The sequence below is a fragment of the Camelus ferus genome, chromosome 4, assembly GCF_009834535.1.
Source record: "Camelus ferus isolate YT-003-E chromosome 4, BCGSAC_Cfer_1.0, whole genome shotgun sequence".
NCBI lineage: Eukaryota > Metazoa > Chordata > Mammalia > Artiodactyla > Camelidae > Camelus > Camelus ferus.
The window spans coordinates 9,048,960-9,061,816 of NC_045699.1; the positions used below are offsets into that span (position 1 = coordinate 9,048,960).

At 37.7% G+C, this 12,857-nt stretch overlaps 1 protein-coding gene across 1 annotated transcript; it reads left to right on the forward strand.

Annotated features, from left to right (window-relative positions):
* The first annotated feature begins 1,024 nt into the window (after window positions 1–1,024).
* Window positions 1,025–11,260, forward strand: C4H9orf64 (chromosome 4 C9orf64 homolog). The gene is made up of 4 exons (XM_006183189.3): window positions 1,025–1,860; window positions 2,342–2,601; window positions 7,747–7,942; window positions 10,596–11,260. The coding sequence occupies exons 1-4, from the start codon at window positions 1,524–1,526 to the stop codon at window positions 10,826–10,828; spliced, it is 1,026 nt and encodes a 341-aa protein (XP_006183251.2). The 5' UTR covers window positions 1,025–1,523; the 3' UTR covers window positions 10,829–11,260.
* The last annotated feature ends 1,597 nt before the right edge of the window (window positions 11,261–12,857 follow it).

Below are 12,857 nucleotides of genomic sequence, written 5' to 3' on the forward strand. Positions count from 1 at the left end.
TATGAACTGCTGGGACAGATAGGGAAAATCCCAAGTCAACAGATTCACATTTATTCAACAACTGTATTACTGTATTAGTGACTTTTTTCTGGAAGAATAAATTCTAGTGAAGCCCTTAAAATTCCTTTTTCTTATCCAAATAAAGCAACTAGAAGGATGAAGATGTTCTGCTTCTCTAGGGTACAGTTGTCAGACTTAAAAGTTCCAAATCCTCCCCCAAATGCAATAACTAGAGATGATTACTGATGGTTATTTTTAATAGTTGATTTTCAAAGATGTGAACGTTTTATATGATCCATGGGGGTTTAAGTCTCCGAAGGAGAAAAAAATAACACGCATCTATACAAAAATTTCACCATTAGGCGAATTTGGATCATCGCTAAATTGACTCCTAAAGCTCTCTTCATCCTGCTAGAAAGTATTTTTTAAAAGTTTGAGGCTGTAAGGTGATATTTATATCCTTTAATAACGTCGCCTCCTCAGTAGATACAGATATATAATTACAGTAGAGCCAGTGATAGAATCACTACTTGACGAGGTTGGTTGGCATTGGTGAGCTCAGCTGGTAGAAAGTGCCTTTGACTTGGAGATCTAATACCAGCCCAGACCATTGCTGGGACCAGGCACTAACCACTAAACCATTCGGCTTCTCTTGTAAAACGGGGATTAAAACTGCTGCTTTTGTCATGGCCGGAGACTAAATAAAATTCGGTATTTAAATACAATTCCAGGCACATAATGTCCATAAAACAAATTAATACACTTGTTTCCTCATCCATTTCTCCAAAAGTTTCAACTAATCCTAAACCTCCAAATAGACCAAGACTTCAGCACAATAAACGACAAGTCTGCCTGGGGGATGAGGGTGTGGGGACCGCCAACCCGTGTCGCAGTCTTAGGGGTGGCCGGCCCCTCGCACCGCGACCCGCGGCCATAAAGCTCGTCGCGTCCCAGGGACCCGGATGCAGGGCGTGACCGAGGGCGCCCGGCCCAGACTTCGCCCTCCGTGGAGAGAAGGGCGGCAGCCGAGTGAGGACAACGCAGTACACCGGTTGGAGTCACCGTGACTCGGGCCACGGGGACGCACGCAGGCCCACCTACCCGAGGGAGGGTCGGAGCATGGGCAAAACCGCGAAGCCCCACGTCTCGGGCTGGGAACTCCTGGCTGGCACTCGGCCAACCCCTCAGAGCAGTTTCCGGACCTTCGGAGCCGGAAGCGGGTCTCGGGCACGCGAGTAGGCGGGGCCTCCCTCCCGGAAATGCCTGCGGCTTCAGCCCGGCGCGCGGCCCCGCGATCTGCAGTTTCCCAGCCGTGCGGGTCCGGCGGTAGAAGGGTTCGGAGCTAGTTGGCTCTCCTCGCCGCTCTGGGAGGGCGGGATCCTATTAGGGCGGCAATCCCACGGAGAGAAGGGAGGGAGAGTCGCACGGGACCCCTGGGCCTTTGTCCCGCCTAGAGAGGGAAGAGAGTTTGGCCAGCCCGCGGGTGAAAGCGTCGGTCCCCAGTCCCACAGGGGAGGGGCGGGATGGACGGGCTGCTGACCCCCAGGGAGTCCGCAAAATTCATTGCCGAAAACAGTCGGGATGTTTTCATTGACGGCGGGGGCGTGCGGAGGGTGGCCGAACTGCTGCTCGCCAAGGCCGCGGGGCCCGAGCTGCGCGTGGGGGGCTGGAAGGCCCTTCACGAGCTGAACCCCAGAGCGGCCGACGAGGCCGCGGTCAACTGGGTGTTCGTGATAGACACGCTCAACTTCTCCTTCTGGTCGGAGCATGACGAGCACAAAAGTCTGGTGGGATATCGGGGGAAGACGTACAGTGGGTACTGGTCCTTGTGCGCCGCGGTCAACAGAGCCCTGGACGAAGGTTGGTGTCCCTTCTTCCGGTCAGACCTAGCAGCTTTGAGGTTTTAGTTTACTGGGTTGTGAAATGGAATAATGTGTCGATAAGCTGAAGTTCTTCATGGCCAGTACCTCTGCTTAAAAATAGAAGTCTAAGGGGAGACTGGCACCAAATCTTTATTCAGTGGGAAATGGTCCTAGTATTGATTGTCGCAGCTAAGTATAAAAGTCAGTTTTCTGAAGAACACTACTTGATGACATCTATGTAACACACTCTACCCAGCCAAAATACATCTGCTGTAGTATTACAATTGTTGGACATGGATGAACAAATACAAACGAGCAAATAGAAAATGAGGGATCTGTTTCTGATTTTTAATTATACATCCACTTCCAGTGCATACCTGGAACACTCATGTGGTTTCATATTAATTGTATGTTGTAAAATCGAGGACCTAATGAATGTAAAATTATGACTTTCCTCTGCATTTTCTTTTCTCCCTAAGGGATACCAATAACTAGTGCTTCGTACTATGCCACAGTAACCCTTGATCAGGTTCGGCATATACTTCGTTGTGACACAGATGTTCCCATGCCTTTGATAGAAGAGAGGCATCGAATTCTCAATGAAACCGGGAGAATTCTGCTTGAGAAATTTGAAGGCTCTTTTCTTAATTGTGTCAGAAAAAGTGAAAAAAGTGCACAGAAGTTAATGCACCTGGTAGTTGAAAGCTTTCCTTCTTACAGAGATGTAACTCAGTTTGAGGTGAGTTACTTTGGTTGGGCATTTTAGATTTCTTAATTATCTTCTCATAGTTAACTCTTTTACTTCCAGAACTCCTTTTGAGACCCAAAATTTTAATTTTGGAATTTGTTCCTTGTGAACAGTAACAAAATTTTTAAGTAGTGTTTCAAAGACATTACTTCTCTTAATGAGTTCTAATCAATGTAGTCCCTTTATTCTTTTGTCTTTTTCTTTTTGTCCTTTAAAATATTTCAAACCTAAAAAAAATGATGCTGTCACTTAGAGATAACGAGGTCCTTTTAATACTTCAAAATAATTTACTTCATTGGATGAAAATCAGGATATATACTAAATTCTCCCTAATAAAAAAATTTCTTGCCGACTTCTAATGTATATATACTATGTGTTTTCTTCTTCATGCACAGGCTACTTTAACAGTATTATTTCATTTATGGTACAAAAAAACTTAAATAGACATACTTTTAAAATGGTGAACATTTTGTATACTGTCCCAGTATACACCTGAATTTTGTTTTTGTATAATTCTTTTGGAATCTTATCACGGTGTGATTTGAACTGTGACATAGAATTGAAAGCAACTTTAGAGAGATCATGTAATATAAATCTATTGACTAAGTTAATGAATACTTCTATCAACTCAACTTTAAAGCTATCTTTTTGTAATCACAATTCAACAGCAACTAAAATTACCGATAATATTGTTCAAATCGCTTTTTATGATTTACAGGGTGTTTGCACACACCCTCTTGTTTGATCCACAGAACAGCTCTGTAGGGCCTAAGGACAAGGAGTATTATAGTCCTGTTTGCAGACCAGGAACCGAAGTCTAAAAGAAAGAAAGGTTAGCTAGTCTAGCTTAGGTCATTTAGTCAGGTAATAGCTAGTGTTTCAATTCTACTATGAAGCGAGAGATGCCTGAGTATACATGTTAAGATTCTTTTAATTGCAAGTGACAGACACAAAACAAGAAACATCCTGAGCAAAAAGAAGAATTAGGGGTGAGTACTGGGGATAGGAACATCCAGGATCAGGGACTCAGTGCAATCAGGATTCAGTCTCTCTGCTTTCTGTGGACTCCATTTTTCTCTTACTGCAGACCAGCTTTCTCCATGAAGTAGAAAAGGCCCATGAATGTTGCATTTTATTGCTTCAGCCACCAGGGAGAGAAAGGGAAAAACTCTCACTTTCAGTTCTAAAATTCCTGGGCAAAGGCTGTTTGAACTGGCATGTATTATAACCAATTAAGTGTGGCTGCGGACAGAGGCAGTTTCTAGGAAAGAGACCGTAAGCCACTGTAGAACTTCACTCTCTTCTGACTTACCATTTTACTATTGCAAAGACATTTATCTTTGTTTTCAGAGTATGTCATTTCAAACTTGTTTTTCAGGAAAGTTGGATCAAGTTCCTTGGTCCATCATTCAAGCAATTTAAATATATTAAACAGCATGTAAAAGAAATCAAACTGCCATTCATGTGGCTAAGAATCCATGTATCCAGAATCGACATGGTTGTAGTAGAAGAGTTAAGGTGAAACTTAACATGACTTTAGGGTGGAATGAATTCAGGACACCTTGTAGTTTGTGTACTTACAAATTGTCCTGAGTCTTTGTTTTTGTGAAAGAAAGGAGTGTATTTTTTTGGTAAATTATAATATTGATTTAGGAAGCATTTGCTGAATTTCTGTTTAATTTACAACACAGTGCTTTCTTTCAATTTGCTACGTATGCTAAAAAGTTCTGTAAAAAAATTGTACCAGGATATAGATTAATTTAAGGCTGATAGATTTTAAAATGAAGATTAGTATCTGAACCACTTCCCATCAGTACTCATTTCTAAAATAATTCTTACAGAAAAATCCCCAAAATGTAACAAAAATCAAACTTAAAAATTTTAACAATTTCTTAAAGGAGTATTATTTTTTTTCTTTTTTTTCATAAGATTATCATTAGTGTTATCCAAAAGCACTATATTTCTGGAATCCCTGTGATTCCTAACATAACACTGAGCATATAGTGGGTGCTCACTTAATCCTTCAATTAGTTAATCTACAGTTATCTTTGCATATTAATTTAAAAGACATACAAATAATTAAAGCACTCTGCTTAATTCATAGCAAGTATAAAGGAATTCTAATGAACTTTTGGTGTTGCTTTAGAATTCAGAAAGTGCTAAAATCAAATATCTTTTTATCCATATTTTAAAAATTTTTAATTTCAAAAGTAAAACATTAATTATAGATTTTGAAAAGTACAGAGAAGCGGTCTCTATTCTGCCAAGAGGTAGCCACTGTTCACGCAGTTTGGTCTTTTTCTCTATGTGTGTGAATGTGTATACATATGGGCTGGGGAGAATTAAGCCACATAAATTATTTGAAAGTTTAACATATTATGAACATCTGTGTCAATAAAAATTCTTTCACAGCACAATTTTTTTCCATAGAACTATTTTTATTGACTTCACAGTATTCCACTGTATGGATGTACAGTACCATAATTATTTGCCCAAATTATTTTACCACAATAATTGTGATACAGTTTTATTTTTTAATTGAATTTTACATATTTTTTTTTCAGTTTTGTGTGATAATAAGCAATACTGCACAATAGTTTAACACTCATAATTGTTTTCTTAGAATGGATTCCTAGTAATGGAATTACTGAGTCAGAGCATGGCCAGGATTTTCAGGCTTGTAATACGTAAAACAGTAACTCTTCTCCAGGAGGGTGATAGCAAAGATGCTCCAGCAGCATATGAGAGTGCCTTTTTCCTTGCTTCTTCTTAATATGGTCATGTTATTAGTTGCTGTATTTTTTAAATAGTTACAATTGTTTTTAATGTTATATATATTTACTAAGAGTATCATTTATTTTTAGACATTATGAACAAATTAATGAAATTATAAAATTTTAATTCAGACAAATTTGAATCAGTGATTTCCTAACCTGGCTGTGCCCCAGAATCAGGGAAGCTTTAGAATTCAGACACATTTTCAAAGCACTACCCTCAAAGATTCTGATCTATGGGTAAAAGAGAAAGAGCGGTTTTTTTTTAAACTCTTCAAGTGAGTCTGATTTAGAATATACAGTAGCTATGTAAAAGTCCTAATTAATAAACTGGTGTCCTTTACTCTGACATACTGATAAATATACATGAAAAGCATGAGCTTTTTTGACATTTTAGTTAATAACATTTCATGTTACTCTTAAGCATTTGTAATTCTTGACCTTTGTAATATGTTCATGATAAATTTGTTGCAGAAAATCAACTCATGGTTATAGGGTTTTACATTGACAATTATTTTATAAAGGTACTATTTTGAAAATATTTTATTTTCAAAGCAATATTATGGAACATAAAGGGAATTGTTATTTTGGGATTTACTGGTATTTTGGTGATACCAGTTAATATTTTAGAGGTGTAGAATATTTGATTACTAAAATTATTTGAGTACATATCAGCTTAAGGAAATGTTTTATAGATGATTTTAATTTATTTTTAGATTGTTCACTAGAATTTTTTTGGTTTTTGTTTTCATTTTAAGGTATTGTAATCTAATTTTGTGATATACTAATTGACTACCATGCAAACAGTGCTCATGTTGTGACAATTTATGTTTTGTTAGATGCTGGCACTGATTTTGTTATATAAATCTGGTTCCTAGATTTTTCCAGTTTGCTCTATGAATCTTGTTAAAAATAGGAGACAGTAATCTCTATTGTAGTAAATAAACATGATGATTTTGTTTGATACAGTTTTATTTTGTAAATTAAGTTTTATATATTGCTGTTTAAGAAATAGACTTGAATTAGAAACCTACTTACCATATGTATGTCCATAAGTAAGTTCCTCTATATAGAGGAACAGTTGCCATGTTGGGAATAATCTATATTCCCAAATGATAGAGGGATATTTCTTAATGATGATTTGTTCCCCCAACACTCAATTAAATTTATAGACTTCAGAAAAATCAGCATATGTTTTTACTCTGGATAACAAGATACTAAGTTTCTTAGTGGTGGCCTTAGAAAATTTAATTTACATAGTAAAAGTAGGTCTGGATTGATTGCAAGAGGTAGGCCTTAAGGTGAGCAATATTAGATTATTTCTTATTAGGATAGAGTATCATTGGAGTTTTTTTTAATAAATAAAGGAATCTATGTTATTATCTTAAGGAATTTTTATATGGAGCCTTTCCTTAAAGAATTTAATTTCATTTTTTATTTACTTTAATTATCTACGTATTAAAATATTTTCCAAGGTGGTCAGGATGTATTTTGGGAGCCAGTGATATTGATTATTCCTCTTTAGCAGACTAGCAATTATAAAAGATGATTTGAAGTTATTAGCATTGGTATTAGGACTAGAAATAGATGGTAATTATCTGTCTCTGTGTTTTTCCACAGTTCAATACTAGTGAGCATTTATAGTTTTATCAAGAATTTTTGAGTTAAATTATGACCCACTATCTTATAATGCCTGGTTAAATGTGTTTCTTCCGTGTATAAATGTAATTGGTAATTTATTTTGTTATATGGACTAACATATTGACTTGGACCATTTCCAAAAATGGTAGACTTGATAAATTCTGGCTTTTGATCAATTATGTCCTTATCTCTGAAATAAGTTAATCATATTATCTAAATGGAAACAAAAAAATGAATGTTGTAGTTCTCTTCAGAGGTGAGTTCAGGGATGATTATTTTCTTCCATATACTCTTCCAGGTTTTATACAATTAATGTGAATTAAGTTGCAATCATAAAAAATATATATGTTTTTTAATTTAATGAACTTTCTTAAGAAATACTATCTAGCCCTTAGAAATAGTAAGCAGGTGAATTATAGTGACACAGAAATATGTAATGAAGTAATACCATTGAAAAAGAACACTAAAGAGTACCATGACTACATAAATTATATTTTATGTGCTTTGAAAAATATCGGAAGTAAATTTGAAGTGATAGAGATAATTTAATATTTATTAGACTCCCTTCTTTTTTTCTGTAAAACGTCTGTAAATTCTTACTGACAGACTAAGATTATTCTACCCTTGAGAAATGTTTTCTCTGTGTGCCTTTTTTTTTTTTTTTACTGCATACATAAAGCTTTCAGATACCCAGGTAACATTTATATTCTTGACCCATCAGGGGAAAAGAATTTCTTTTTACAAACGTGCCCAAATCCTCGTGGCAGATACGTGGAGTGTATTAGAGGGAAAAGGAGACGGCTGCTTTAAGGACATCTCCAGTATCACCATGTTTGCTGACTATAGATTGCCTCAGGTTCTTGTTTACCTGGGAGCCTTGAAATACTCTGATGAACTACTGGAGAAGCTTCTCAAAGGTTTGCCAGCTTAATTAAGACATTCTTTGTTATATTATGAATTGTTGTTGAGTCTTTGTCTAGTTTCTTTCACAAAACGTCTCCTTTCCTTAGAAAAAGAAAACACTATTATTGTTAAAAGCACATATAAAGAAGAATGCAAGGATAATTAAAGTATAGCGAAAATTACTTTTTGTTGTTTACACTGTGGAATATGGATATTGTGGGAAATCACAGTATTTGGACATTATCATTTCAGAGCCTCATAATAAACTGAAACATAAATTTATGTCACGTGAAAGTGTGAACACTAAGACAGTTCAGGTTTGTATTTAAAGAATGTTAATTAATCTGAAGAGCATACTACACTGTGAAATAAAAGGTGGACTGAAGGATTGAGAGATAAGTAATATGTACTGGATTTTGAGTTGGGGACTCCAAGGTCTGCCACTGGTTTATCTTGCACAAGTCACTCACTTTTCTAGGCTTATTTGTTTACCATTATTGGATTTGATTATTGATTCTCAAGAGTAGGTGCCTTTCTATAATACATGAGTATCGATAATTATGTTTGTGGGACAAGTAGCTGTTTGTTTTTTAAACACTTCTTTGTATAAGAAAAATAATCATATTGTATAATTTTTATGTTAATTTCTCTCTTTAGGTGCAGTATTTTTACTACTTTTTTCTTTGGTTTTAAAAGAAGTAGTTTTTATGATTAAATAGTTTTCTCTTGTAAAATAGATTTCAATCACCCAGACTAAGAGAATATAAAGGTACCATTTTCCTGTGGTTGCTTCTACCAGGTTTTTATGCAGCCTTGGGCAATCCATTTTGCCCATTTCCTCATTTGAAAAATAACAAGCTGTTTTATGTCATGAAGCTCATGTCCAGGGTCATTAATTGTGGGATAGCTTTAGAAGCGACAGCATTTAGCAGTCAGGGCTTCTTTTACATACAGCCGTATTTGGCTGGTCTGGTTTTGGCCCGTGTATACAGTGCTTATTCCTTTCTCTAAACATTCTCTTGCCTGATTTCCCTCATCCAAATTTTCTTTTTTTCAATTCAAATCCTGCACATCCATAAAGGTTTAGCTCAAATGCTACCTCTTCCACATTGCTTTTCCTGACTTCTCATGGTTTCTCTGTCTCCTTCTGCTGTATTTTTATAGCACTCAGTTGTCTCTGCTACTGTGAGAAAAACCCTGGTGAGAAGGGATCACCGAGCATTGTTGTACAGAGTTGTCTGAGTTTTCTCCTGCCATCCATTTCACCTCCAGAGGCTCTTTTCCAGATGTCCAGCTGCAGCTGTTACTGCCTCCACCATGTCCAGCTTCTGAAAGGATACTCTGCTGTCCTTAGCTAGTTTGGCATAAGAGAAACAAATTCCTTTGTCCTTTAGTTTTTTTTAAGCAAAGTTAGAATTTTTTTTTCCAGAAAGTACTTTACTAGCAAATGAGAGGAGAAACAGAAACTATAAATGTAAAGGAGCACACGTAAGTAGAAGACACCGATATTTAAAACCTATTTTAAATGAAATCTCGAACCAGGTGGCTTGACTGGATGAGGTAGAACTTCCTTAACAGGCCTCCAGTGGTACTTCTTCCAGACTTGAGGATAATGCACATGTATTCCTTCTCTTCTCTCCGGATATCTCCAGGGCACCCCTTGGAAGATCTTCCCAGATTCCTGTGCATTTTATTTTTAACCCTTCTCTTCACCAAAGACCTACTTTTTTTTTTTAGTCAATTATAAAAACTGACAATGCAGTTTGGCTGCATTAGATTCCTCAGTGTGATTCTATGGCTGACTATTAGGCCTAGTATGTTGGCCATGTTACCTTCCCTGGCTCTAATCTGTGTCTGTCCTCTCAAATGGTTCATTCTTTTTCTGTTTCAAAGTCCATGTCCTATCCCATACTGTAAGTTGTTGTATTAGTTACTTTATTAGTTTCCTAAGCTGACATAACTAATTACCACAAACTTGATGACTTAAAACAGCAGACATTTATTCTCTCACATCTCTGGAGGCTAGAAGTCTGAAATCAAGGTGTCGGCAGGGCCATACTTTCTCTGAAAGATCTTGAGAAGAATCCTGCCTTGCCTCTTCCTGGCTTCTGGTGGCTGCCAGCCACCCTTAGCCTTCTTCAGCTTGTAGCTGCATCACTCCAATCATGACTTTCTTCCCTGTGTGTCTCCTCTGTCTCGCTGTATCCTCTCCTTTTTGTTTAATGAGGACAACAGTCATGGTATTGAAAACCCACCCTAATCCAGTGTGACCTCATCTTAACTTTATTACATCTGCAAAGACTCCATTTACAAATAAAGCCACATTCATAGGCACCAGGACTTCGGACTTAAATGTATTTTTGGTGGGCAAAGGGCCACAGTTCAACATGATGGCTTTTGTTGCTGTAGGTAACAAATTACGCTAAAATTTAATTACTTTAAACAACAAACATTTGTTATCTCATAGTTTCTTTGGGTCAGGAATCTGTGTGCTAGTTAACTGAGTGCCTCTGACTCATAGTGGTAGTCAAGCTATCAGCGGGGGCAGTCGTCTCATCCAATGGCTCTACCTGGATGGGTATTGAATATAGTTCCCTGCACTATACAGTAGGACCTTGTTGTTCATCTAGATTATTGTGTTTCTTGCTCTGTTTTTTCCCCTTGCAGGAGAAATGCTTTCATATGGGAGTAGGCAAGAGGTGGAAATCAGAGGGTGTTCACTTTGGTGTGTTGAGCTGATCCGTGATTGTCTTCTGGAGCTTATTGAAGAAAAGGGTGAAAAATCTAGTGACGAGATCAATTCCATTCTTCTGGATTATTACTTATGGGACTATGCCCGTGACCACAGGAACGGTATGAAAGGAATTCCGTTTCATCGCACACGTTGCATATACTATTGACCCACAGTGTAAACTGATCCAAAGAAAACTTGCATTTTTTATCACATAGTTATATGTACAGTTTTGCTTTGATATTAAGAGGGTACATGACAGAAATAATGAAGGAAATTTAATGCTTTCTTTGAATCTCAGATTTCTTAAAATTAATCATATCTTATAATGTGATTAAACTTCAGTGATAATTCATTCAATTGGTATCTTTTTTCAAAGTGTAGTAATTTTCTGTGTACCTTAATTATTTGATAAGAGAGACAGAATGGGATCTTTGCTACATGGATGCTGCTGCTTTTATAAAAATCAGTCTTGACAAATTTTCAAAAACTTCTTATTGGTAAATACAGTGGATTTCGTACATAATGATTTTCAGTTTAGAATATCTATTTTTTTTCAGAGTAACTATATTGGAATTGAATAAAGAATTTAAAAATTTTTCTTAAACCTGGAATGGATTCTTTCATTAAAATAGAATTTACCACGTATAATTTTAAAAGGTTTACAGTGAGTTTAATTATTTACTTTATGTTGCAGAACTTTCATTACCTCTCAGGCACTCATTTCCCACCTGTACCGCGACCTTCTAGCATAATGTTGATTTTTGTTAGTTAACTACCTATGAATTTGTGTGAATCAGAAAAAGCTGTCCTTTCTCCAAGTCCTTACTGCCATCTGCTGGAAAGTTTTTGTAATAACTTTACACGTTACAATGACTGGAAATGTGAATGGGGACCCCTGGAGTCTTGTAGTGCACAGCTTGCGCCACCAGAAGTAGTGGTCCTGTGTCTAGCCCTCCCCTGTGTGACTCAGGGGAAGGTGATCTTGTCCCCGGGTCCAGAGGTAGACCTGAGTGAATTTGAATGGTTTCTTATTTGTGATTATCCCATTCTCTGCCTGTGATTGCTTTAGTAATGGATATATAATCTAGTTTTGGCCAGTGGCAGTGTAAGGGAAGTATGCAGGGAGGCTTATGGGAAAAGGTTTCTTCACTTTTAAAGGGACAGAGGAGAAGGTCCATCTTCTTACTCTGAGCAGTGCTCTGTCTAAACACGATACCTGAAGCTGTAGTAGCCACTGTGTGGGGCCAGAGCCCATCTTACCTACAACCTTCGTTCCTGAGCTAATGAGCACATCACATTATGATTGCCATCATTTTGAATTAGTTTTCTGTAATTTGTAGAAAGTATCATAGCTAATGGTTTACAATTTAACCCGCTTTTATAAGGCTCCAGGAAGCGAAAGTCAAATGATTACCCAGACCTCAGGCCTCACCCGACCCCTCTTCCTGCCGCCCTTCCTGCTCCTCTCCCTCTCTTGCCCACCCCTGTGCCCTTTCTCCTCCTTCCTTTTCCCTCTTCCCTCTCTTCCTACCTCTCCCTCTCCCATTCTCTCCCCTACCTCCCCCAGCCTCAGCCAGCTCTGGGCTTCCTGCTTTCCTCATTTACTGCTCCATCGTGTAAAGCACAGGGAAGGCAGTTCCAGGCTGTATGGTGCTCTTTGATGTCCAAAACCCAGCTGTCTTTTCTCTTGTGCCACTAAGCATAGCCTGAACTCATCACCGAAGATGTCTGTGTTCTAATCTAGGCAGCAAGGTTGAAGAAGCAATGAAGTGAAGCATGCAAGGTTGACAGGAAGGGTCTAGCAGCTACCATGTGCGTTTTTGCTTTCATTTCACTGACTAGAACTTGGTCACATGACCACAACTAACTGCCTGGGTGGCCAGGAAAGTAGTCTCTATTCTGGGCATTGGGTACCAGCTAAACTATTCAGGGAGTGTGGATGGATATTGGGAAATGGCAAGTTTTCATCGCCATGCATGGGTTTTATAGTTTTTATACCTGATATAGTCTAAGAATTTAAGTTAAATAACATTTCACCTGATGGTTTTAACAGCCATTGATGCTCCTCTTCCAGGAGCATCCCTATTATTTCATTAGGGATTACAAATGTTTTAATTCTAGTATTCTTAGTTGTGTGGGCTTTGCGCAGAGATAACTTCTCTCTTGTTGAATTTCGGGGTAGACTGGGGAACATA